The sequence below is a fragment of the Thamnophis elegans genome, chromosome 13, assembly GCF_009769535.1.
Source record: "Thamnophis elegans isolate rThaEle1 chromosome 13, rThaEle1.pri, whole genome shotgun sequence".
Taxonomy (NCBI): Eukaryota; Metazoa; Chordata; class Lepidosauria; order Squamata; family Colubridae; genus Thamnophis; species Thamnophis elegans.
The window spans coordinates 10,612,225-10,639,662 of record NC_045553.1 but is presented as its reverse complement, the minus strand read 5'-3'; the positions used below and the strand labels follow the sequence as shown (position 1 = coordinate 10,639,662).

General features: G+C 44.1%; 1 protein-coding gene across 2 annotated transcripts in view; it reads left to right on the top strand.

Moving 5' to 3' along the window:
• The first annotated feature begins 1,294 nt into the window (after window positions 1-1,294).
• CHFR (checkpoint with forkhead and ring finger domains) overlaps window positions 1,295-27,438 on the top strand; it is a 30,569-nt gene continuing 4,425 nt past the window's right edge. Inside the window, exons 1-17 of one of the 2 annotated variants that reach the window (XM_032229221.1) lie at window positions 1,295-1,488; window positions 4,721-4,875; window positions 5,812-5,911; window positions 8,098-8,207; window positions 10,336-10,395; window positions 10,514-10,717; window positions 11,504-11,713; window positions 12,768-12,924; window positions 15,136-15,290; window positions 17,140-17,302; window positions 19,512-19,654; window positions 20,757-20,876; window positions 22,532-22,615; window positions 23,259-23,329; window positions 23,913-24,000; window positions 25,704-25,811; window positions 27,130-27,202. In XM_032229221.1, the coding sequence (XP_032085112.1) occupies window positions 4,734-4,875; window positions 5,812-5,911; window positions 8,098-8,207; window positions 10,336-10,395; window positions 10,514-10,717; window positions 11,504-11,713; window positions 12,768-12,924; window positions 15,136-15,290; window positions 17,140-17,302; window positions 19,512-19,654; window positions 20,757-20,876; window positions 22,532-22,615; window positions 23,259-23,329; window positions 23,913-24,000; window positions 25,704-25,811; window positions 27,130-27,202 (1,988 nt within the window). In that variant the 5' untranslated portion in view covers window positions 1,295-1,488; window positions 4,721-4,733. Of the gene's footprint in view, window positions 1,489-4,184; window positions 4,876-5,811; window positions 5,912-8,097; window positions 8,208-10,335; window positions 10,396-10,513; window positions 10,718-11,503; window positions 11,714-12,767; window positions 12,925-15,135; window positions 15,291-17,139; window positions 17,303-19,511; window positions 19,655-20,756; window positions 20,877-22,531; window positions 22,616-23,258; window positions 23,330-23,912; window positions 24,001-25,703; window positions 25,812-27,129; window positions 27,203-27,438 lie in introns of those variants that run through there. The other variant, XM_032229222.1, reaches the window with a different exon arrangement.

The window sequence follows — 27,438 nt, the reverse complement described above, 5'->3', positions numbered from 1 at the left end:
TCCTTTTAATTTTCACAGCCAATGAGGGAGCAGGGAGAATGGGACTCTTTACTTTATACTTATATAAGAAGCCTGCCTTGCTAAACCTAGCCGGGATTAGTGAATGGTGGCTTCCTGTCTCTATGCTTGAGAGCTGGAAGCGTTGAGCTAAAGAGGCATATTGAATAGGTGAGTGCATGTGTGCCTAGAGCTGTATTTCATTTGATTATGTTGTTAGAAGATGCAATTATGGTACACACCTGATTTCTAATACTTGGGGATTGATATAGTTGTATTATCTAAATGCTATGTGATTATATTCTCAACTTGTAGTGTGCTGTATAAGATATGTATTTCATCCTTTCACCCATTTGAATATATAATACAATATATGGATGTTTGTATTTGCATTGTGTAATCATACTTTGTGTGTATTATATTACAATGGTTTATGAATTCATATATATGTATACATATATACATTATATATATATTTATTTATTTTAGTTTGTCAAATGTGTAAAAAATAACAGGTATAAGTATAAAAATAAATATGAACACAGTAAATCAGTACGAATAAATTGAGACAGCAGAACAGGGAACGTAGGCATTCTCTCTCTCTCTCTCTCCCTCCCCCTCCCTCTCATATAAATATAAGAAGTCTGTAAGGGGCTTGCATAAGCAATTGATTTACTGTGTTCATATTTATTTTTATACTTATACCTGTTATCTTTTACACGTTTGACAAACTAAATAAATAAACATATATAATGGAGAGATGTAATATATACTGTATATGTAATATTATATACATAAAATCCACACGTGTATAAGATATGAGATAGGAAGTTAGATAGATACTGTAGATAGAGATGGATAGATGGATAGATATAGAAGATACAGATACTGTAGATAGAGATGGATGGATGATAAGAAATATAGATATCTATATAGATATTTAACGTGTGTGTGTTTGTGTGTAGGTATATATGTAGGTATATATGTAGGTATATATGGGTGGGTATCTATATGGGTATATCTATGTCTATATAAAATATATAGATATAATTGCCTATATAGATGTGTATGTATAATCGAAAGGCAGACTAGAGTGGCGACTCCACCACCACGTGTCTTTGGCCAAAGAACGCCGCTCTAGCGTTCCCCTCTATGGCACTCGCAGGACGCTCTAGCCACCGCCGCCACCTCGCGCACGTCCGCCGCCGCTTCCTTTTCCCGCCCCCCCTCCAGCGGCGTCACGCAGCCCCGCCGACCAATGTGCGCCGAGTCCCCGCCCCTGGCCCCGCCCCTCCGGATCAGCTGAGGGCTGGCCGGGTCTGTTGACAGCGGCGGCGGAGCTTCCTCCCGGGCGGCCGGAGCGGGGCGTGAGCGGCGGGGCCCGGCGCGGCTCCTTCGGGCTGCTCTTCGGCCGCGCGTTCCAAGGCAGAGGACGCCGGAGGGAGGCTCGTACCGGGCGCCTCCCTCCTTCCCTGTGGGGGAGGACTACAGGTCCCAGCATCCACTGCCAGCAGGGAATTGCGGGGCAGGGAGGCCCGGCTGGGGGGGAGGGGAGGAGCAGAGCCCCCTGGAAGGTGCAGGGGGTGGGGAGACCAGCCCACTCAGAGGGGCCCCTGCCTGGAAAGAGGGAAGAGGAGCTGGGGTTGCAAAAGGCGGCTGGGAGGGCGTGCAACGCGTGCAAAGGGACGAGGGTGCAAATGTGCAAAGAGATATGGAAGAGCCAATGCAACTGAGGAATATGGAGACGGGGCTTCCTTGTCATTTCTTTTCCCAAGCATGTTTGTATGTGTGCATACGAGCATGCACACTTGTGCAAAGGGAGGGGGAGGAGTATGTAAGTGTGCAAAGGGATGTAGAAGAGCCAGTGCAGCTGAGGAATATGGGAACATGCTTCCTTAGCAAAGTCATTTCTTTTCCCAAGCATGTTTGTGTCTCTGCGTACATGCATGTGCATGCACACAGGTGCAAAGGGAGGCGGACAAGTATGCAAGTGGGCAAAGGGATGTGGAAGAGCCAGTGCAGCTGAGGAATTTGGGGAGGGGGCTTCCTTAGAGCCATTTCTTTTCCCAAGCATGTTTGTTTGTGCGTGCATGCACACACGTGTAAAGGAAAGAGGCAAGTGTGCAAAGGGATGTGGAAGAGCCAATGCAACTGAGGAATTTGGGGACGGTGCTTCCTTAGCAAAGTCATTTCTTTTCCCAAGCATGTTGGTTGGTTTGTTTGTGCGTCCATGCACACACGTGCAAAGGGAAGGAGACTAGTGTGCAACTGTGTAAAGGAATGTGGAAGAGCCAAGGGAACTGAGGAATATGGGGACGGGCTTCCTTAGTTGGATCTGTGCAGTCATTTCTTTTCCCAGACGAACATGGGTTGTGTAAGTGTCAGTGGTGGGTTTCAAATTTTTTTAGAACCTCTTCTGTAGGTGTGGCCTGCTTTGTGGGAGTGGCTTGATGGCCATGTTACAGAGTGGGAGTAGTTTGGCAGTCATGTGACTGAGTGGGCATGGCCAACTTGTAAAATGTGGTGAAACTCACTTAACAATGCTCATGCTTAGCAACCAAAACGTTGTCTCAGAAACTCTGGCATTTGAAGCACGCAAGTCTTAAAGCTATCAAGTTACAAGACCCTTGCACCCCTAACCCTTTAGGAAAAAAAACCCCAGGGGTGTTCAAACCTGACAGCTTTAAGACTTGTGGACTTCAACTCCCAGAATTCTTCCTCCAGTCATGTTGGCTCAGGAACTCTGGCATTGAAGTGTGCATGTCTTAAAGCTGTCAAGTTACAAGACCCTTGCACTCCTAACCCTTTAGGAAAAAAGCCCCCAGGGATGTGCAAACTTAACAGCTTTAAGACTTGTGGACTTCAGCTCCCAAAATTCCTCCTCTCGCTCTTCATCTTAATGATGTGCGCGGGGAGGGAGCTGGAACTGGTTCTAAACGGCACGGTAGATTTGTGGCACCTCTTCTATAGAAGAGGTTAGAACTGGCAGGAACCCACCCCTGGCGTGGGTGAGTGTTGTGTGCATGTATAAATATTTAAAAAGCTGGGCCCTCTTTCAGTGTTGCAGTGGAGAAAATGGACCGATAATTTTGGGCGTGTTTGCTACCTTGAGTGAACCACATATCTCTGTCTTTGCATAAAAGGCAGGATAAAAATGCAGTGTGAGATAATTTTATCCTATATTATAATATCACATAAGTGTAATTATGAGATACTATTGTGGAAAGTTATCGCCCAGCCCTCTCCCAGAAAAAATGAAATATCCTAGGAAATATTGAAATGGCAGAATATTATATTTCCCTGGATGTGAAAAAGAAAGAAACATGTTTTTAAAAGTCAGAGTAGCTCCCTGCAGCTTCCTGCCCATCCACCTTTGTCAACGGGCCATTAACATGCCCAAGCCTGTCCCTTTACATAATAAAGAGTTCTCCCCTTCAGCTCCAAGGTGATGGGGTGAAGGCATTAGCCTTTAGCCACTCGCCACATGGCATCTGAGAACTCAACCAAACCTGGATTCAAAATACAGCCTAGAGAGTTGCCCCTGCATGGCCCCATGGGAGTCTGACAACCAATCAGAATACAAGCTCAAGATCAAAGGCCAGAGAGAGCATAAAACCAGGGACTTTCAGCATCTCAGCTTTTTTCCTTCTCTTCTTCTCCATCAACATTGAAGCATCTGATCCCCCTTTTCTGTTCAGGACTCAAACCATGGGGTCCTGTCCACCATTAAACCATCTTTCCGAGCAGCCTCCATGTCTCCAGTGTCTTTTTCCCCACTTGGAGCCGAACCCAAAAGGACATTTCTTTCAACGCTACAATTCTTTTATGTTCGAAAGTGTGCAAGGTTAGGATCTGGTAAGATCCTCTGCAGGCCCCTCAAAACTCCCAAGACCACCCAAAGTGGTCTAAGAAGGGATATATGTGTAATGCATATATCTCAAATGTATATACAGTAATGGCCAAAATTGTGGAAACCTTTTGGGAAAAGTGCACAGTATTTTTGAGGTTTGATGGCTAGTAACACCACTTTTATTTTGGGAGAACCACCATAAAATTATATATCAGTGGAAAGATAATTTAATCAAGAATGTAATGCAATGTCTTTTATGGAGGATTTGCTATTAGAATATCAATTATAAAGAAGAAAAGTGAAAGACATAGAAAAAACGAGATATACAAAAATTATCACCATAGGAAAAACGAGATATACAAAAATTATCACCATGTCAGTTAATACTTAGTTAGGTAACCTTTAGCATGAACTATGGCCTTACAACGTCTTCCCATGGAGTTAGCCAAGTCTTTTAGTTCTGCAGCTGTTATAAAGTGAAACCAAGATTGAATGATTGCTTCTATTAACTGGCTTTTATTGCTAGCTATATTTGTCTGTATCTTTACATAGAATACAGATAATTGAACAAACCATGCTGCATTACATTCTTGATTGAATTATCTTTCCATAGATATCTAATTTTATGGTACTCCAATAAAAAGGGGTGTTATTAGCCATCAAACTTCAAAAATACACTTTTCCCAAAAGGTTTCCACAATTTTGGCCACTACTGTATGCCCCTCCCATATATATTCTTCTGGGCTTCTTGCAAAAACAGTTGAGCCCCCCCCCCTCCACCAAAAGCTCAACTTGTCAACCCCGTTTAGAGCTGTTGTTAACACACACACACACCCTGTCCTGCATCAATGTATTTCTCCCCTCCCTTCGCAGATGTGAAGTCCCAATGGAGCACATAGAACTCGGAGGGCAGATACAACCCATCGGAATGCCACAACCTTGGGGGAAACTGATCCGGTTGGGGGTGGAACAAGCGGAGCCCCACGTCTTGCTGCTGAAAAACGAGTGGACCATTGGCAGGAAAAAAGGTACGGGGTTCAAAACTCTAGTCTTGCATTCGTAAAAGTAACATACTGTGTTTTTCGGAGTATAAGACACACCTTTTCCCCCCTAAAAGAGGGTGAAAATTTGGGTGCGTCTTATACACTGAATGTAAGCCCACCCACCCACCGTCCCCCACCCTTTGGCCTCTGCCTCCCAGCAATTTTCCTCCTTGCAGCAAACGGGGAAAATGGGTTTTGTGGAGGCTGCAATAGGCCATAGCAATCCCTGCAGCCTGAAACAGCTGATGATGGGGAGGTTCACTTAAACTGAAAGTGAAATTTGTTGTTTGCTGCATAAGGCAAATTGCTGGGAGGCAGAGGCAGATTTTTTTTCTTGTGCTAATCAGGCTGTTTTGTGTTTGCTGCAAGGAGGTAAGTCAATAACTATAAATGCCTTTAGAATGTTCAAATTATTAGACTTATTTTTAAAGACTGCTTTATTATTGTTCTAGGCAGCTTAACAAAATGAAGAAGCTTTTTAGAATAAATGCTTGATCTAAAGAGGCCCGGTGCTATTGTATCTTCTTTGAAATAGCAGAGAATAACTATACTTCCAGAAAATCACACCAATTTTAACAGCATCTGTACAAGTATAATCTGAAATGTAACACTACAAACAGTGTATATAGTCTGTATATTGCTGTGTATATTGCTGTTTTCTGCAAGGAGGCAAATTGCTGAGAGGCAGAAGCAGATTTTTTCCCCTTGTTTTCCTCCCCAAAAGCTAGATGTGTCTTATACTTCGGAGCATCTTATGCTCCAAAAAATACGGTAACTGCCCTTCAGTTATGAAATTATGTGCAAAATTGGGGGTGTTGGGGAGAAACAGCAGGAGACTTTGTTTAAAGTTCAGGCGAAATTACCAAATTTAGCAATGCTTTTTTTCTCCCTTCTCTCTCTTTATCTCTCTCTCTGTCCAAGGTTGCGACTTATCGTTCCCTGGCAATAAATTGGTGTCTGGCTATCACTGTAAAATAACAGTGGATGAAAAATCCGGTCAGGTTTTGCTACAAGATACCAGGTCAGCGCTGTTCTTATCCTTCTGTGGTTTTGTGGGTGAAAACGAATATTTCTTGTGTGTCTCTTTTGTTGTTCTGAGCTAGGTTTCCCCAGCAGCATGAAGCCGAGTCCTTGTCCCAATAAACCCCTTTAATTTACAGTGAATTCCTCTCCAGCAAAGTCGTTCCTCTTCCAGTCTTTCAAGATAGTTCACAATTTCCGAGATCTTTCAGACACCACCGCAATTCTTGGCAAGAATGCAGGAATGAACTAATTGTCTCCTGCAAACTCCACTCCCCTTTCGCTCCTCTTTTATTTCCTCTGGGAGGGGCCATTCATCGTCCACCTGTGATCTTACTCCCTAGTCGACCTCTGTTCCTTAGCTGTTCCCTTCGTCTGGCAACTCTGCGCATGTGCACACTGGGAACAGGCTCCAGCTGTTCTTCTGCCCTGCTGATCTTCGACTCCGAAGGCAGCTGATAACTGGCATACAGCCCTATCCCCCTCTCTGCCTCCAACACAGAGCCCTCCTCAGAGCCTTCTCTAGTCTCCAGGACTGGCCCATGTTCCTCCCCAGCCTCCTCACTGTCCGAATCTGCTGCCAGCTCTGCTGCCCGCTGGTGGGCCACAACATTTGTAAGACTTGATTTTTCTTTGGAAATCAGCTGGCTGGATGAGCTTCCTTGTATTAATACAGGTAGTCCTCGACTTAACGGCCACGATTGAACCCAACATTTCTGCCGCTAAGTGAAACAAGTAGAGCTTTGCCCCATTTTAATGACCTCCCGCTACAGTGGTTAAGTGAGTCCCTACAGTTAGCAAGTGAATCTGTCTTCCCCATGGACTTGGCTTGTCAGAAGGTCGCAAAAGGGAATCAGGACGGACGGACGGACGGACGGACACACACACACACACACACACACACACTTTCAAGCCTGCAGCCAGTTCCTTTTGGGATCTGCCACACTAATATTCTGTTCTACTATGCTATTTAATTAGTGAAGAATCGGGAGTGGGGGTGTTGTATGGAGTTGGATGCTATGTAGCCATAACAAAATTATTTCTAGAAAGCCAAGGTCATCCTTTGTCTCTGCACCTGGCCGGAATTGGATGGATGGAACTGCCAGCATGGCAGTGGGAGATTGGACCATGTGATGGGCTTGTGGGTGTTGGGGAAAGATCTTGAACTTTCATCGGGGTGGGGAAAATCGGGAAGCTTTCAGATTCGGGGTTTCCCAGATGTGCCAGTGTGGCTCTCTTCATCAATTGGAACTTTGAGCAATACTTTGCCTTGGACTCTGATTTAACTTTGGATGTTATTTGTAACCCTGACACACAGAGGACACTGCCACCGTCATAAATATGAGTCTAATTTTCAATCTTTTGAATTTTGATCACATGATCTTAGGGTGTGAAAAACATCACATGACTGTCAAACATGGCATCTGTCAAAAATGTGAGCCAGTTGCCAAGCGTCTGAATTTTGTTTATGTGACCATGATCGTAAGGGTGAAAATTGGCCCCAAGTCACTTTTTCCCAGTGCCATCGTAACTTGAAATGGTCACTAAATGAACTGTAGTGGCATTAACCTAGGTCAGCAGTGGTAGAAAGGAGACGGGTGGGCATCTTATAATGATGATCATTATCCTCTTTACGACGGCTACGGTCATGATTGATCACTTAGAGCTTTTATGTACAGTGAGAGCTTATGCACCGAAGACCAATTCCTTGTGCGTCTCATCACACAAGGGCCAATCCAGAATCCTGTCTTGGGATTTATTTTACCAATGGTTAGATTAAAAAAAAAAATGGAAATGAAATATGACTGTGAATTTTACAACACAAGGACAATGGAATGACACAGAATACAATATAGAGATGTACTATTATAGGAAGGGTTTAGGAGGATGTAATGAATTGTTATAATGTAAATTAATTCAAAAATTAGAATATCTCGTATAAAATGAAGGAATAATAGTTATAGTCAAATAAAAGATTAATAATCTATGCATATATATTAGATTGATAATATGAGACTTTATATGAGACTATGGAAAGGATGCACAAAAGTTTTGTAGCCAACCGACACACTGGATGTAACTAGAAGATGATTTATGTTTTGTTTTGTAAGTTTATCTTTAAAAAAATTCTTTTAAAAAAAAGAATTCTGTCTTAATCCCACCTGTATTTCCTACCTCCCTCTGCAGCACTAACGGAACAGTGATCAATAAACAGAAGGTGGTGAAGAGACAGACCTGCCCTTTGCAAACCGGGGACGTGATCTATGTTGTTTACAGGAAATACGATCCAGAAAACAGTAAGTTTTATTTCATTCCCTTAAACGGCTTAATTAATACAACTAGTCTAATTTGGTATTTGGTATTTATTGTCACTTATAGGCCGCCCTTTTCCCTGAGGGGACTCAGGGCGGCTTACAACTCAAGGGAAGGGAGTGCAAAACAAGACGTAAAACAATATGTGAATACAAATACAAATAATAATAAAACACAACATTCATTCAACATTCGGGTGGGGTGTATAAAATCCTATCCCCAGGCCTGACGGGGTAGCCAGGTCTTAAGGGCTATGCGGAAGCTCTGGACTGTGGTGAGGGTGCGAATTTCTACGGGGAGGTCGTTCCAAAGGGTCGGAGCTGCTACTGAGAAGGCTCTCCTCCGCGTAGTCGCCAGTCGGCACTGACTGGCGGATGGAATTCGGAGGAGGCCCACTCTGTGCGATCTGATGGGACGAAGGGAGGTAATGAAGAGAAGGACCAGGGGAGACATGATAGCAGTCTTCCAATATTTGAGGGGCTGCCACAGAGAGGAGGGGCTCAAGCTATTCTCCAAAGCACCTGAAGGCCAGACCAGGAATAATGGATGGAAACTGACCAAGGAGAGATTCAACCTAGAAGTAAGGAGGGATTTTCTGACAGTGAGAACAATCAACCCATGGAACAGAAGTTGCCTTCAGAAGTTGTGGGAGCTTCATCCCTGGAGGCTTTCATGAAGAGACTGGACTGCCATTTGTCATAAATAGTATAAGGTCTCCTGCTTGGGTGGGGTGGGGGGGGGTTGGACTAGATCAGTGGTTCCCAAACTTGGCAACTTTAAGACTTGTGGACTTCAACTCCCAGAATTCTCCAGCTAGCTCTTCTGGCTGGAGAACTCTGGAAGTTGAAGTCCACAAGTCTTAAAGTTGCCAAGTTTGGGAACCACTGGACTAGATGACCTACAAGATCCCTTCCAACTCTCTTAATCTGAATCTATCTAAGATGATCAAAGGCCTGGAGACTAAAACATGATGAATGGTTGCAGGAACTGGACATGGCTAGGCTAGTGAAGAGAAGGACTAAGGAAGACACAGTAGCAGTCTTCCAATACTTGAGGGGCTGCCACAGAGGGGAGGGGGTCAAGCTATTTTCCAAGGCACCCGAAGGCCAGAAAAGGAATAATGGATAGAAACTGAACAAGGAGAGATTCAACCTGGAAATAAAGAGGAATTTTCTGACAGTGAGAGCAATCAACCCATGGAACAGAAGCTGTGGTAGCTTCATCACTTTCAAGGCTTTCAAGAAGAGACTGGACTGCCATCTGTCAAAAATGGTGTAGGGTCTCCTGCTTTGGGGGGGTTGGACTAGATGACCTACAAGGCCCCTTCCAACTCTGTTAATCTAATCTAACCATATGATTGTAGGAAATGTTAAGGCAGGACAGCTGTGATTGGGGATAGAAGAGCATTACTTGTAAATCAAACTAAAAGAAATGACCTTCCAGTTATCCAGACATCATACTCTCTACAACTGGGAGTTGTCTTTGAATGCGATGGAATGTGTGGGTGTAAGATTGATCCTTTCCTAATGGTACTAAGCTGTCAGAAATAGACCTCAAGGTCATCCTAAGAATCAGGTTAAACATTCACAGGAAGTTGATATTCACAGCTTAAGGGCTATAGCAAGGTTAAAGGTTCCCCTCGCACTTATGTGCTAGTCGTTCCCAACTCTGGGGGGCAGTGCTCATCTCCATTTCAAAGCCAAAGAGCCAGTGCTGTCCAAAGATGTCTCCGTGGTCATGAGGCCGGCATGACTCAATGCCAAAGGCACATGGAACGCTGTTACCTTCCCACCAAAGGTGGTCCCTATTTTTCTACTTGCATATTTTTAACGTGCTTTCGAACTTCTAGGTTGGCAGAAGCTGGGACAGGTAATGGGAGCTCCCTCTGTTATGCGGCGCTAGGGATTCGAACCGCCGAACTGCCGACCTTTCTGATCGACAGGCTCAGCGTCTTAGCCACTAAAGGCCCAGAGATGTTAGTGTTTCATTTCAGACAAATGATTGTCCAATCTCTTGTTTAAAAAAAAAAACCTCGTGATGGAGCAGCCACAACCTCTAAGGAGAGCCACCTCGCTTTGCTCTGTTGAGTTCAATCATCTTCTCTCCTTTCAGACGTGGCGTACCTGTACGAATCTTTGCACCCCGAAAAGGATGGAGCTAATGATCCAGGAGGTGAGTAGAGTAGCATGGAGGAATTGAAGCCCATGGACCTACTAAGGAGACATTTCAGCTCTTTGCGGCTCTCCTGGCCGTGTTGAGGTCACACTCTCCCCCTCTTCTCCATCTCTAGATGGCGCATGCCGCACAACCAAATATACCTCAAGCACCAGAGAAAGCAATGATGGGACCTCAACAACAGCATCGCCGCCGCCAGCTTCTCGGACGAGCTACGAGGAACCGCAGCCATCCACTTCGACGTCAAACCTCTTTCAAATCGTTGCTACCTCTCCCGCCGAGTCCACCTCCACTGAGAAGGCGAACCCTTCAATAGCTGGTAAAGGTTGAGCCTCTTTGGCCCAAGGTTGAGTCGTCCTTTGAAGGGTGACCAAGGTATTGCGGGAAGTGGAAGGGAATGAGCAGGGAAAGAATTGGCTCAGAAAGTCTGTGGAGATTCTCAGTCCTCCACATCATGGTTCTTTTTTTCAGGAGGCAACTGGGCTTTCTTGGAGGTTTTTTTGAAGGCATTTCACTTCTCATCCAAGAAGCTTCTTCAGCTCTGACTGGATGGTGGGGAATTGAAGGATTTATACTCCTTGCAGACAGCTGGTCGTTTGCATCCTTTTAGAGAGTCCTTGAGGCCACTTGGAGGTTTATCTGCGTCCTCAGGGTCACCTGAGTGGTGCAAATGGTTCCTGTAGTCTGCAATTTTTTCCTCTGGAAATCCATTCCTGTTCCCACACCATTCAAAGGGGGTTCCATCCTTCCATTCCCCACTCTCCTGTCAGAACTGAAGAAGCTTCCTGGATGAGAAGCAAAACGTCTTCAAAAGAAAAAAAGAACAAAGTCCAGTTGCCTCCTGAAAAAAGCACCTTTCGGATGGGCTGAGGAAGTAGAGAGAGGGAACTGTTCCTCCGGAGCAGGAGTTCTCCAAACTTGAGAACTTCAAGGCTTGTAGACTTCAACTCCCAGGATTCCTCAGCCAGCTGTGCTTGACTGGGGAATTCTGGGAGTTGAAGTCCACAAGCCTTAATGTGGCCAAGCTTGCGGAACCCTGCTCCTGAGTCATTTGGTTGCATCCAAAGATCCTTCACCGTGATCATCATTCTTTCCTTGATTACAGGATCCCAACATCATACCTTAATTTTTGCACCCGCTTTGCTCAAATTGGTACCATCTGGACCAGAGACATTGCTTCAACTCAGGCAGCCTGTTGTAAATTCAGAAACTTCTGGTGCTTCTATGAGGGATGCAGAGAAAACAGCCATGTTCCAGCTTTCCGGAAGGGAAGGAAAAGATTCACCCTACCCCGTTAGGAAGAAAATCAGAAGAGGTGGGTATATATGACAATGTATATTTTTGTGTTCTGCAGGGAGAGATTTGATACCTTCTTAGCAGAAGCTAAGATCACAATGTTCTGACCCAGCCTTGGCACAAGCAAGAAACAGACTCCTTGTCCCGAACACCTCCTCTTTATTTATCTCCTGTGAATTAATTGGCATTCACACACCAAAAAGTCCAGGCAGTAATCCCAATAACAAAGAGTTAACTGGAGTAACAGACCTTATCAGTTCCTTGAGATAATTGCCAGGCCAGGAGCTCCCAGCCCCGAAGCTATAAATTAAGTTCTGGCAAGCAGTCTTTGTGGCATGAAACACAATGAGCAAAATCTTCAGAAATATGAACTGTTGTCTCCTACGACAATCACTCCCCTTTCCTTCTATTTATTTCTCAGCCAGGAAAGGGCCATTCAGCGTCCATGTGTGCTTTGCTTCCCGGGTCGACTCCTTGTCCTCAGTTGTTCTCCGCTCCTAACAACTCTGCACATATGTGCATCTGGAACAGGCCTCAGCTGTTCTTCCTCCCCACTTATCTCAGCCTCCACAGACAGCTGCCTCCCTGGTGGCTGGGAAATGTCTGACAGCCCTGGCTCCATCTCTGCGTCCAACTCAGAGCATCCATCGGAGTCTTCCCCAGACTCCAGAACTGGCCCAAGTTCTTCCCCAACCTCCTCTTCGTCCAAGTCTATCACCAGCTCCGCTGGCAGCTGGTGGGCCACAACACACAGCCCTTAGAATATGGAACATAGAATCATAGGGATTTTGGAGGTCTTCCAGCCCAACCTCCTGCTCAAAGCAGTAGACCTTATACTATCTCAGTCAAATGGTCATCTACTCTATTTTGGACAACCTCCAGTGATGAGTACCCACACATCTGAAAGACAAGCTATTCCACTAATTAATCCAGGGTTGTGAACATTAAAGAGCTGCTCTTATTTCTGTGGCCAACAGTCAACCTCTTGATTGTTGAGCAACAATGTGTTGGGTTCCATGCTGTTTTTTCCTTTACATGCCTTCCCCAATGTGACATAAGAACCTCTCTTGCAGATGGTGAAGCCAGCTCTGCCCTTCAGGTGGTCACCCCAGACGGACATGAAATGAGACCTGACCCTGGAGATGTCAAATCGGCAACCATGAAGCCCGACAAAATGGGAGAAAGCCTGAGCTGCATCATCTGCCAGGAACTGCTTCATGACTGTGTCAGGTATAGGTGGATGATCATAGGTTGACTAAGAAAGAAAGGAGTAATCCAGATGAGCTGGAGAAAGGATGTCTGATGGAAAAAATGAAGTGAAGAAGGTTGGATGGAGGGTAAGGGCTGAACTAGCTCATTTGCTCCGCAGTAGATCTTCAAAGAGAAGTAGTCTTTGTCAGGAGGACAGTTGAAAGGTCATACATCACCTTTGTAGTCATTGAATGGGATTGAGAATAAAGTTGCCCTGTTGCCTCTATTTTGTCTTAAAGCCCAAGAGCCAAATGTTGACTCAGCTCAAGAACTGTTGATTCCTGAAGTATTGATTCAAGAAGCGTTGAGTTGATTCAACTCAAGCAGCGTTGAGTTGATACGACTCAAGCAGCGTTGAGTTGATATGACTCAAGCAGCGTTGAGTTGATACGACTCAAGCAGCGTTGAGTTGCATTGAGTTAATTCATCTCACGTGGCATTGGGTTGATTCATCTCAGCAGTCGTTGAATTGATTCAACTCAGCAGTCGTTGGGTTGATTCAACTCAAGACGCGTTGAGTTGATTCCATTCAAGAAGCGTTGAGCTGACTCAAGAAGGAGAACTCATGTTTCTTGAGAGGGACCAGTCAGGATTCTTGAGTCCCCTGGTGACCATAGAGCTTAGGAAGTCAAATGCTGCTTGCTGAGGTCTAAATCAAAACAATCTGGGACTTCTGAATGTTGCTGAACCACAACTCACAGAGTCTGGAAGAAGCAGGCCGAATGGAAAAGACTGCTAGGGGTAGTAGGCCAGGCATATTTTGAATGCCACATGTTCTCAACTTCTAATCAAGGCTTAAAATTTGCACACAGAGGTTGTTTTGACTCCTTTTCCTCCTTGAAAACTTTCATCCTATCAGCAGTTACCCCACTCTTTCTTCACTTGGGCTATATGTCCAGTTTAGGTTTTTGAACCTCCTGCTTTTAGCTCCCTTAGGTTCCTCACCTCATTTTCTGTAGGATCTTTTTTTCCCAAGCTCCACTTTTCCACCCAAATGTTCCAATGCTCTTTTGCTCTGTGGCTACTTCATAGCCCTTCTCCCTTGTTGCATCAGTTCCATGGAACCTTCTGAAACAGGCCTTCTGGCTCAGCCAATCAGTTTCCTATTTCAGTGTACAATGGAGTGGGCGTTCCTGGTGTACCACCAAGTTATATATCAGCCATGTCAGGAGAGAGCCAACGAGGTGTAGTGGTTAACGTGTTAGACCAAGATGCCTCCAGTTGAAATGGGTAGGGACAAGACGAGAAAGAAAGCTCCGGGCCTTCTCAACCATATTTGTATTTTGGTTGTGAGAATTAGAAGAGAGAAGAGAGAGAAGAAAGAGAAGGAGCTAGAAGGGTTAAATTAAATACACAGTCCATTATACATGGCCATGAGATGAACCTTGATTAACATGTGAGTCAGCAGTGAGTACCAACTTCCCAGATTTGTTTTATTTTAAAAAGATGTTGATTTTTGAATTTTGGAATACGGGTGATTTGCTTTAATGGTGTATGGGGATGACCTTGGGAGACAAAAGGAAGACTTCCACCCGAGGCAGCAAATTTTCTGTTCTGACCTAGGCTTCCCCAGCAGTACAAAGCTGAGTCCTCGTCCCGATAAACCCCTTTTATTTAATTTACAGTGAATTCCTCTCCAGCAAAGTCTTTTCTCTCCCACAGTCTTTCAAGATAGGTCACAATTACCAACCTTTATCAGGCTTGGAGAGTGGCCAGGCCGAGATCTTTCAGACTCCACTGCAATACTTGGCAAGAATGCAGGAATGAACTAATTGTCTCCTGCAAACTCCTTTCCCCTTTCACTCCTCTTTATTCCCTATGGGAGGGGCCATTCACCATCCACCTGTGGCCTTACTCCCAAGTCAAGCCCTGTCTTTAGCTGTTCCCTTTGTCTGGCAACTCTGCACATGCGCACACTGGGAACAGGCTCCGGCTGTTTGTCTGCCTCACTGAAATCTGACTCTGAAGGCAGCCCTGGCCCCCTCTCTGCCTCCAATGCCGAGCTTCCGTCAGAGCCTTCCCCAGACTCCAGGACTCGCCCATGTTCCTCCCCAACCTCCTCACCATCTGAATTTGCTGCCAGGCTCTGCGGGCCACTGGTGGGCCACAACATTTTCTTCCTGTCTCCCAAGGTTTAGACTATATTAACCAATCAGGTCCTACTTCAATTCATTCATCTCCTGTCTTTAGTTTGCAGCCCTGTATGCATACTTTCTGCGCCGCTTGCTACTCAGGATGGATGGAGCGATCTTCTCTCTGTCCAACATGCCGTTGTCCCGTGGAACGGATCTGTAAAAATCACATTTTGAACAATTTGGTCGAAGCATATCTCATCCAACACCCAGGTACGAGAGGAACATGGAATATTTCCAAGCGTTCTTGTCATTAAAAATACTCTTCTTCCGCCATATTCATCATTGAACGTTGGCGATCATGTCAGCAATCCTATTTTTGTCAACAGCCCCTTGAAAAAGTGCTGCTGAGTTTTGTCCAAATGGGTCCCTTAGATTTTGAAGCCATGAGGCTCTTCTTCTGCCTGGACCTCATTTGCCTTCCATCTTTCCCTAGATGATTAAGGGAAGGATGCCGTATTTTCCGTGTTCATGTCCAAAATAATCTAACTTTAGCTTTTTAATGGCTTTGATGATTTCCCTTGGCTTTCCCTGGCGTCTTATCACCACTTCAGTTGTGATTTGGTCAAAGCAGTTTGTATGTAACAGCCATTTAAAAATACTTATGTTGTTTTTTTCATTGTTAACAATTCAACATTGCATGGACGTATGGGTGATGCACAGACGAACAAATGGACCCCAATGATTTGTGCTCTGAGACAGTTGAAAAATATTTTGGGAATGGACTACAGGCAGTCCTCGACTTAGGACCACATATGAGCCCCCAAAATTTATGTTCCTAAGAGAGAAATTTGTTCAGTTAGCTTTGCCCCATTTTATTGACTTTTCTTGCTTCTTCATTATAAATATGAACCAGTTGTCATTTACATACAAATGTAAATCGCATGACCGTGGGGATGCTGCAAAGGTCATGAGTCACTTTTTTCAGCGTTTTTTGTAACTTTCATTGCTCACCAAATGAACTGTCGTAAGTTGAGGAACTGTCTGTCTTAAGCTATTGACAGCTTCCTGAACGAAAAGTAATTTTTCCCAGTATACATTCTCTGAGTTTTCTTTAACAAGATTTGTTAAGATGAAAGCAGGAACAATTTGCAAGGATTCCAGCAAATGAATCTCGGATAGTCCTCAAATCTATGACAATTGGGTAAAGAATTTCTTTTACTAAAAAAGGCACTTGTACCCAAATTTAAGACCCAGGGTTGTTAAGCAAATCTGGCTTTCTTAGGAAGGGCCCAAATGTCCTCCATTGCAACCGTCATAAATACAGGCGGGTTGCCAAGCACCCAAAGTTTGATCACATGACCACAAGGACATTGCGATCGTCATAGGTGCGAGGACCAGCCATGAATCAGGAGGGTTTTTTTTGCTCCTTTTCAAACATTATTGAAATGTTTATTGAAAAGCTTTGGGATTTAATCCCGAGGAAGTGCCATTGAGATTCAAAGCACACCTGTCTATGGAGATTCTCAGTCATCCAGGTTGTCCCAAAGGTGCTTTTTTTTTTCAAGAGACACCTGGACTTTCTTGTTTTTCTTTGGAGATTTTTCACTTCTCATCCAAACAGCTTCTCCAGCTCTGACCGGATGGTGGGGAACAGAAGGATTGATATCCCTTGCAGACAGCTGGTCATTTGCATCCTTTTAGAGAGTTGTTGATTCTACTTGGAGATTTGTCTGTGTCCTCAGAGTTACCTAAGTAATGCAAACGGGCGTGGAGACTTCTGTATTTACAACACAAATCTTTTCAGCAAGAAGTTTCCACACCCATTTGCACCATTCAGGTGACTATCAGGGCACAGAAAATCCTCCAAGTGGCCTCAACGACTCTCAGAAAGAGCACTAACAACCTGATGACTGCAAGGAATATAAATCCTTCCATCCTCCACCATCTTCAGAAACTGAAGAAGCTTCTTGGATGAGAAGCAAAACTTCTTCGTGAGGAAAAACCAAAATTCCAGTTGCCTTTTGAAAATAAAAAAAAAAACCATCTTTGGAACAAAGCAACAGTTCTATGACTCGCATCTCGACCTTAACAGAAGTCTGGGTTTTTTTCATCTTTCTAGATAAGTGTCGTAGTGAAGAAGATATTAGAAGTATGGATGCCCGGAACAAAATCACTCAGGACATGTTACAGCCGAAGGTTCGAAGGTCCTTTTCAGATGAAGAAGGGAGTTCAGAAGACCTGCTGGATCTGTCAGATGTAGACAGTGAATCCTCTGATATTAGGTGAAAAACTCATTTATTTATTTACTTTATGTTTGTCAAACATATACAAGATAAACAGGTATGCAGTAGTGGCCAAAATTGTGGAAACCTTTTGGGGAAAGCGTACAGAACTTTTGAGATTTGATGACAAATAACACCACTTTGTTTTGGAGTAGTACCATAAAATTATATATCCATGGAAAGATAATTTAATCAAGAATGTAACTTTTATGAAAGATTTGCTATTAGAATAGCAGTTGTAAAGAAAAGTGAAAGGCGTAGAAAAAAACGAGGCATACCAAAATTATCACTATGTCAGTTAATACTTAGTTGGGTAACATTTAGCATGAATTACAGCCTTACAACAGCTTCCCATGGAATGAACCAAGTCTTTTAATTCTGCAGCTGTTCTAATGTGAAACCAAGATGGAACCAACACAAATCTTCATTCTCTAATAATAATGTAATTCCAAGTGCAATTTACTAAGGAGTCACAGACTGACCCCCTTCTTGAAAATCTTCTCTTGAGTGAGGAATTTGAACCTAAGGCTAGGGTGTTGGCTTAATAATGAGGAGCAGGCCTGATTCAAAATATTGCACGTTTAGGATGGCAAACCTTTTTAACCCACCGCATCTCTTCCCCAGATTGTATCATTGTGCGATCCCAGAAAAGATGCAGCTGCTTTAAAGGGCTATATACTGTAGTGGCCAAAATTGTGGAAACCTTTTGAGAAAAGTGTATTTTTGAGGTTTGGTGGCTAATAACACCACTTTCTTTGTAGTAGTAGTACCATAAAATGGTATATCAATGGAAAGATAATTTAATCAAGAATGTAATGCAATAACTTTTATGAAGGATTTGCTATTAGAATAGCAGTTATAAAAAAGAAAAGTGAAACATATAGAAAAAACAAGATATACAAAAATGATCACCATGTCAGTTAATACTTAGTTCAGTAACCTTTAGCATGAATTATGGCCTTACAACCTCTTCTCATGGAGTGAACCAAGTCTTTTAGTTCTGCAGCTGTTATAATGTGAACCCAAGATGGAATGACTGCTTCTATTAACAGGGTTTTATTGCTGGCTATATTTGGCTATAACTTTTCATAGAATACAAATAATTAAACATACTGTGTTGCATTACATTCTTGATTAAATTCTCTTTACATCGATATATAATTTTATGGTAGTACTCCAAAAAAAGTGGTGTTATTAGCTATCAAATCTCAAAAGTACACTTTTCCCAAAAAGGTTTCCACAATTTTGGCCACTACTGTAAATCTAAACATAAACGCACACAAAGGAATTAAATACAGATAAATGGGGACAGTAGGACAGGGACGGCAGGCACGCTGGTGCGCTTATGCATGCCCCCTTTATGGACCTCTTAGGAATGGGGTAAGGTCCACGCTAGACAGTTTGAGGTTGAAGCTGTGGGAGTTTGAGGATGTAACAACGGAGTCGGGTAGAGCATTCCTGGCGTTGACCACTCTGTTGCTGAAGTCCTATTTTCTGCAATCGAGTTTGGATCTATTGTTTGCCCGTGTATTATTGTGGTTGAAGCTTTGTTTGGGTGGGTTGTATAATAACCCAGATGTCAGCATTCCAAGTAATACACCCATAGCAAACAGAACTCTGAATCAGGTAGATTCATCAAAAAACAGTTTTATTTGTAAATATCATATTGGCAAGGACTGGTGAAAAACAACTCTGAGAGTTCCCGCAGTAAAGTCAAGTTACCCCTTCCCCCAAACAAGTCACATTGTCCAAACTAGGTGCTGGCTGGTTACTTCCCCCCCCCTCCTCCTCCTGTTCATAACTTTGAATGGTCTCTTAACAACCGATTGTAAGTCAAGGACTATCTTGTAGTGTTTCCAGACAAGGAGACCCACAATGACAATTTGAAGCTGTTGTTAACAGAATGGCAGAATTGGAAGGGACCTTGGAGGTCTTCTAGTCCAACCCCCTGCTCAAGCAGGAGAACCTATAATATTTCAGACAATTGGTTGTTCAGTCTCTTCTTAAAATCCTCCAGTGATGGATCGCCCACAACATCTGGAGGGAAGCCTTTCAGCTGGTTAACTGTCCCATTAAATTACAACATTACAACATGCCGTAATGAACCAGTTAGGCTTCCAGGTGACTGGAGGATAGTTGGGCTGGATCAGAACTCAGTTTGTGGCAATTACCATGTCAGTTTCATGAACATGACTCTTCTTCTTTGCAGTCAGCCATATGTCTTATGCCGGCAATGTCCTGGTTTTTGTCGCCAAACTGTCCCACCCCTCACATTTCCCGAGCAGGAAGGAAAAACAGAACCTGGGCAGATTCCTGGAGATTCCCCATCAACTTCTTCCAACTTCCCAACAGGTGAGCACATCCAGGTGTTGTTATCTTCTGGGGTTGGAAAGGCGAGGTGTACCTTTCTCACAAGCATATCAAGATCTTGGCTTCCCTGGTTTTTCTACTGCGTGCCCCAGTGAAATGTGGGTTGATGGGGCCCCATGCTGTTTATTCTGCCTCTGTGCAATATTTCTGATATTGCTGGCATGCATTTGTGTTGCTCCAATGCGGCATGCAATCCTTCCTGGAAAGAACCTTTGGAAGTGGAGAATGGAGATGAGTAACTGTGGGGCAAGTTGTTTAACGTGGGAGCTTCATCACTGAGGGACCCGGTGGCTCAGTGGCTAAGATGTGGAGCTTGTCAATAAGAAAAGTCGGCAGTTCGGCGGTTTGAATCCCTAGCGCCGTGTAACAGAGGGAGCTCCTGTGACTTGTCCCAGCTTCTGCCAAGCTAGCAATTCAAAAACAGGTAAAAAATGCAAGTAGAAAAATAGTGACCCCCTTTGGTGGGTAGGTAACAGCGTTCAGTGCGTCTTCAGCGTTGAGTCATGCCAGCCACATGACCACGGAGACGTTTTCGGACAGCGTTGGCTCTTCAGCTTTGAAACAGAGATGAGCACCACCCCCTGGAGTCGGGAATGACTATGTGTGAGGGGAACCTTGACCTTTACCTTTTTATCATCACTGTTGAGGCATTGAAGGGGAGGTTGGACTGTCATTTGTCAGGGTTGGTGTAGAGTCTCCTGCTTGGGTGGGTGGGTGAGGACTAGATCAGGGGTGTCAAACGCAAGGCTCACAATACAGTCCACAAAGTGGTAGGATCCTGCCTACAGGACTATCCTGTTCTACCCAATGCGAAGAAGAAACAGCCAGCAGTTTGGGGAGGGGTGTCATGTTGGCTATACCCCCAGGTTGGCCACACCCACCCAGTCAGCCACGCCCAACCCCCTCCCCCCAATGAGGTCAACCACAGCAGGACTGATGCATCACTCAATGAAATTGAGTTTGACACCCCCTGGACTAGATGACCCACAAGGTCCCTTCCAACTCTTTTAATCTATTTGACGTTAAAACGTTCATCTGAAACTTGTTCGGCGCCAACTGTTGGTGGTGATTTCTCCTCCCACAGCACTCCAGGAATATGTCTGTCCCGCTCAAGGAAGCCACATCTTCTGCACTTGCTGTTTCCAGCCCATGCCGGACCGTAGAGCGGACCGGGAGCATAACCAGAACGTCGCTCCACAGCAGTGTAAGCAAGAGAAGCTTCCCCCTGGGGAACCCCTGGGCCTTTCAGCTTGACCAAAGATGGAGTTGAAGGAGAGGCAGATGTCAGGAACACCATTGTGGCTGGTCAGCCCAACTTCATAGAAGCCTTTTCTTCTGCTACTTAGTCCCCAAAGTTTTTTTTTTTTTAATTCTCTTACATACCCTTTTAAGTATACATTCACATCATTGTTATTCTTCTTTACATTTATCATTCTGATGCATTTATTATTTCATTTAATAAGTTATAAGGTACATTTTGAGTTGCTTTATTTACCATCCCTTCCTTCTTTTGTAACACCTCCTTGTTTTCCCTTTCTTTTCTCCCTCCCTCCCTTCTCTACATTCTTCCTCCTCTCCTTCCCCTTCCTTCTTCCCTTACCTCTCCCCTACTCCTACTCTTACTCTTCCCCTTCCTACCGTTTCTCCTTCTCTTTCTCTCCCTTACCTCTTTCTTCTTCCCTTACCTCTCCTCTACTCTTCCCCTTCCTACCCTTTCTCCTTCTCTTTCTCTCCCTTACCTCTTTCTTCTTCCCTTACCTCTCCTCTACTCTTCCTCTTCCCCTTCCTGCCCTCTCTCCTCCTCTTTCTCTCCCTTCCATCCTCCTCTCCTCTCCTTCTTTCTTCTTTCCCCCATCTTCCTTCCTTTCTCTCCTCCTCTCTCCCTTTCTTTTTCTATTATTGTTGGTGTATATTTCCTTGGGATGGTATTTCTGCCAACCCAAATATAATTTAGTATCATTTCTTATTCCCTTACCTTCGCTAGTCTACCCTAGTCATGTTTCCCCCCTTTATATCCCGTTCTTGAATATATATATATTTAATATTTTCTTTTCTGTTTCCCCTTCTTTCTCCCCCTTTTCCATTTAATAGTACATCGTCTGAGTACTTTATCTTCTCCCTACTTGCTTTCCCTAGCCAATCATACCCCCCCCCCCCCAGTCTTGAAGTACTCCGATTCCTCTTTATCCTTTATATTCTGCTGCTTACTCCATCTGTGGTCAGATCTTTAGCTAGAGCCAGGTCTAGTGGTTAAGGCACCAAGCTAGAAAGCCAGGGATGGTGAGTGTCAACTCGCAAAGCATCCCTGGCCTGCTCTCAAGTTGTCATAGGCAAGGGGGACGGGAAACTGACAAAGCAGCACAGCAGCCACAAACAAACGGAAGCACATTCCATTCATGCCTTTTTCAAGGCTGTATCCAGGGTTACCCACAGCAGGCTGAAGGGAGTGATCTCTACAACTCTCGAAATTGCTCCTTTGACAAATGTGATTTATGACACACCCTGGGGGGAGCGGGGGGAACAGGGTCATAGTTGGGCCGTAAATTATGTGGGGTCAGAGTTGGCTTCACTTGGGTACCTGCCGACATGAAGCCCCTAATAAATGGCTCGAGGCTCATGATTTAATTACGGCATCCGGTTGGAACCATGACAGTGAGTTCTAGTTCCTTAGCCATAATAAAAAGCCAGCTGGGTGACTCTGGGCCAATCACCAGGAGACTGGGAGTTCTAGTCCCACCTAAAAATTTTGATGACTGAAGGGTTTTTTTCAGTCTCCTGTTATTTCCATGGCAAAACAAAAAACAAAAAACCATGAGCCAGTGGCATATCTATATTTTTTTTCCTTTCCGTCTTTCCTAGGTACCATTTGCCAGCAGTCCTTCTGTCATCTCTACTGGGGATGTGCCCGTGTGTCCTGCTTGGGCTGTTTAGCCCCATTCTGCGGTATGATTTTATTTGCAATTGTTTCCCCTTGCAAAAAAACAAACTCTGTTGTAATTTATTGGCAGGCTGGAGGCCTGTTCCTTGGGCCTCCAGCCTGCCTTCTGCAGGAGGCAGTTGGCTTCCATGAGTAAGTCTTTTCTGTAAATAAAGCTAGCTAAATGAAATAATAAACAGAATCCCTGTTCCTTAATCAATCAATCTCCCTCTCTCTCTCTCTCTCTCTCTCTCTCTCTCTGTCTGTCTGTCTGTCTGTCTCTCTCTCTCTCTCTCTCTCACCCCTAACAACTGTTTTGTTAAGATACAGCCCGTTGTGCCTTAAAATGGCTTCTACCGTACTGCCGTAAAATGAATTCTACTGTACAGCACAAAGGAGTTGCCATGGTAACGGCTTCACAGTACTCCACAAAGGGGCTCCCTCTGATAAGGGGGAAAATCCAACATTAGACATTACGTTTGGTCCGGATATATTCCCCCTATAAATAAACACCTGGGCAGCGGCAAGGTATCAGCTAGTCTAGGCTAATATTCCGCTGGCATCTGCTGCAGCTCAATTCTAAGAGATCCTGCCTAATCCAGTAAATACCTTGCAGCCTCTCCAGGGCACTAATAATGTTCTTTCTTTTCTTTTCTTTTTTTAAAACAGAACTCAATCTTGGTGACAAATGTTTAGACGGCGTTCTTAATGGCAATAATTACGAATCAGATATTCTAAAGGTACGGACAGTTTGCAAAAGGTTGAGGGTTTGTTATTGTTGTTTTTTTGATGGGGTGGGTGTTTTTTTTTGAGAAGCATTTTGCAAGAACGTCTGGGCTGCGCGGTAGCTCAGTGGCTAAGGCGCTGAGCTTGTCGATCAGAAAGGTCAGCAGTTCGGCAGTTCAAATCCCTAGCACTGGGTAAAAGAGTGAGCTCCCGTGACTTGTCCCAGCTTCTGCCAACCTAGCAGTTTGAAAGCATGTAAAAATGCATGTAGAAAAATAGGGACCACCTTTGGTGGGAAGGGCACAGCATTCTGTGCACCTTCGGTGTTTAGACATTCTGGCCACATGACCACAGAGACGTCTTCGGACAGCGCTGGCTCTTCGGCTTTGAAACAGAGATGAGCACCGCCCCCTAGAGTCAGGAACGACTAGCACATAATGTGCGAGGGAAACCTTCACCTTTACCTAAGAGCATCTGATCTCCACTCTGGTGTTTTTAGGGACTGTCATTTTCATTCTTGCGCTTTCCCAAGGAATTTCAAATCTCCGCTTGAAGTTGTCCTGAAGTTTTTTTCATTTCACCTGTCTTCCATTCTAGGATTACTTGCAGTCTAGGGGGTTGACATGGAAAGACATGCTGAACGAAAGCCTCTTAGCTCTTCAAAAAGGAACTTTTATTTTACCAGGTAAATCTTCATTCCCTCCGGCCACTTATTCCTGAGACATTTTTCTGGATTCTGCTTCTTATTTAGTCCAAGTGTTAATGCCACTTTGCAAGACTTATTGCATATTGCATCCAGTTTTGCTCGCCACGATATTCGGTAGTGGCCAAAATTGTGGAAACCTTTTGGGAAAAGTGTATTTTTGAGGTTTGATGGCTAATAAAACCACTTTTTCTTTGGAGTTGTACCATAAAATTATAATGGAAAGAAAATGTAATCAAGGATGTAATGCAGCACAGTTTGTTCAATGATCTGTATTCTATGAAAAATTATAGCCAAATATAGCCAGCGATAAAACGCAGTTAAGAGAAGCAATCATTCAATCTTGGTTTCACATTATGACAGCTGCAGAACTAAAAGATTTGGTCCACTCTATGGTAGGACATTATAAGGCCATAATTTATGCTAAAAGTTACCCAACTAAGTATTAACTGACGTGATCATTTTTGTATCTCTCATTTATCCCATGCAGATAATTTTTGTATATCTCATTTTTTTTCTATGTGTTTCACTTTTCTTCTTTATAACTGCTGTTCTAATAACCCTTCATAAAAGTTATTGCATTGCATTCTTGATTCAATTATCTTTCCATGGATATATAATTTTATGGTACTACTCCAAAAGAAAGTGGCGTTATTAGCCATCAAACCTCAACAATTCTGTACACTTTTCCCAAAGGACCTTCAAAACCCTTCATACCTGGGGACCAGGTGATCTGCCGGTCACATCTACCCGACCCACCAGAGCAGGGAGGCAGGGAATGCTGCAGGTCCCATCCCCGAGGGAGATACACCTGGTGGGACTCAGAAGAAGGGCCTTCTCCGTGGTGGCTCCCTCTCTCTGTAACATCACCCCCAGAGATTAGAACGGCCCCCACTCTAGCACTCTTCCAGAAGGCGCTGAAGACTTGGTTCTGCCAGCGGGACTGGGGAACCCAGAGCGGGATGGAGCCCATTAAATAGCTTGTGTGATCCACTGGGGGTGGGAGGGTGATTTTATTATATTAATTTATTGGAGTCTTTTTATTGGTTTTACTGTTTTAAATGGAGTTTTATACTTCATTAGCTGCCTTGAGCCACCACAGGCGAATAGGCGGCAATATAAATTCAGTTATAAATAAAATAAAGATAATTAGGGGGCTGGAGCTAAAACGTGAAGGTTGCAGGAGTTGGGTATCTCTAGTGAAAAGAAGGACTAGGGGGGACAGGATGGCAGTGTTGCGATATTTGAGGGGCTGCCCCAAAGAAGAGGGAGTCAAGCTATTCTCCAAACCACCAGAGGGCAGGACAAGAAGCAATGGGTGGAAACTAAAAAAGGAGAGAAACAACCTAGAACTAAGGAGAAATTTCCTCACAGTAAGGACAATTGACCAATGGAATTGCTTGCCTTCAGAAGCTCCATCACTGGACGTTTTTAAGAAGAGATTGGACAACCATTATTTGACTTGGTATAAGATCTTCTGGTTGAGCAGGGGGTTGGACTAGAAGACCTCCAAGGTCCCTTCCAACTCTGTTATTCTGTATTCAAATATTTGCAGACTCACAAGGACACTTCCTAAGCCCAGTTCACCAGAGGGTGATTGACTACCTACAGAATTCCTTCTTGAGGGATTTATTCTTCCAAAGAATATTCTCTTCATAACCCGGGACCCCAATTTCCTCTTTCAGATTACCGAATCACAGGGGAAACGGTGCTCTGTTATTTTTGCGGCCTACGGACCTTCCGAGAACTCGCTTACCAGTACAGGCAGATTATTCCTGCTGCGGATTTGCCAGGTACGAGGAGAACGAGACGAGAGAGAGCAGTGGCATCTTTTCCTTTTAACCATTTTTATTGGTTTATGATATAACGTAACCCCACCCCCACCCCCCAAAAATGCAAAAGCGAATAGTAGGAAAAACAAGAAAGGGGAAAGGCGAAGGGGAAAGTGTGGAAAAGAAGGGGAAGATAGAAAGAAAGAGTCCGTGGATGATTCTCAGTCCTCCAGGTCACAGTTACCCCAAAGGTCCTTTTTTCATGAGGCAAATTTCTTGTTGTTTTTTTTTCCTTTGAAGATGTTTCACTTCTTCTGCTCTTACTGAATGGTGAGGAATAGAAGGATTTCTACTCCTTGAAAACAGCTGGTCATTTGCATCCTTTTAGAGAGTCATTGAGGCTGCTTGGAGGTTTTATCTGTGTCCTCAAGGTCACCTGAATTCCTGTAGTCTGTGCCATTTTTTTCTCTGGAAATTCATTCTTCCTCCCACACGATTCAAAGGGTGTCCATCCCAAATTGTATGGCTAAAAGTCTGTAGAGATTCTCAGTTATCCAGGCCATGATTGTCCCAAAGGTGCTTTTTTCAGGAGGCAACTGGACTTTCTTGTTTTTTTCTTTTGAAGAGGTTTCACTTCTCATCCAAGAAACTTCTTCTGCTCTCACTGAATGGTGGGGAATAGAAGGATTGATACTCCTTGCAGACAGCTGGTCATTTTCAACCTTTTAGAGGGTCCTTGAAGCCACTTGGAGGTTTATCTTGTGTTCGGGGTCACCTGAATGTTGCAAATGGTTCCTGCAGTCTGCAGTTTTTTCCTCTCTGGAAATCCATTCCTGCTCCCACACCATTCCAAGGGCGTCCATCCCAAATTGTATGGCTAAAAGTCTGTAGAAATTCTCAGTCCTCCAGGTCATGGTTGTCCCAAAGGGGTTTTTTTTTCTCAGGAGGCAACTGGAGTTTCTATCCTGTCAGAGTTGAAGAAGCTTCTTGGATGAGAAGGAAAAAACAAAAAGCCAGAAAGTCCAGTTGCCTTCTGAAAAAAGGAAGCCCCTTTGGGACAAAGACAAGACAAGACACTGACTTCCCTTTGGTGCAGTAAAATAAGGCATGAACATCAAACCTCAACATACAGTAGTAGTTTAAAGTAGCCGTTTCTCAAACCACAAACCTAAGGCTCTGGTTTCAGTTTTGATATTATCCCTTTCATGAATCTTCTGCATTGAAATCTGGCCCCGATATTGTTTTGCTTCATCAGAGGTTCACCAAAGGTCAAAACGCCCCTGGGCTTTTGGTCAGTCTGGGCCATGCCTATGAACTCTGCGCCGGTTTTGTCTTGCAGCTGCCGTCACATCTCGTCCCGACTGTTACTGGGGTCGCAACTGTCGCACTCAGGTGAAAGCGCACCATGCTATGTGAGTGAGCCCTCTTTGCAAGCTGAGGGGTTTGCAGGCCAGAGTGGGTAGACAGCGGGCGCAAAAAGAGAGAGATGTTCTCTTCTGGGGCAAATAGAGTTCTGTGGCTAATCTGTTTGTCCAGCTCAAATCAATAGGTTTTATTTATCAAACGTATTAAATTGATGAGCATGGAGTGAAGCTCATCTGTCTGCTGTCTGTCTGTCTATCTAAATTCAAATTATCTATCATCTATC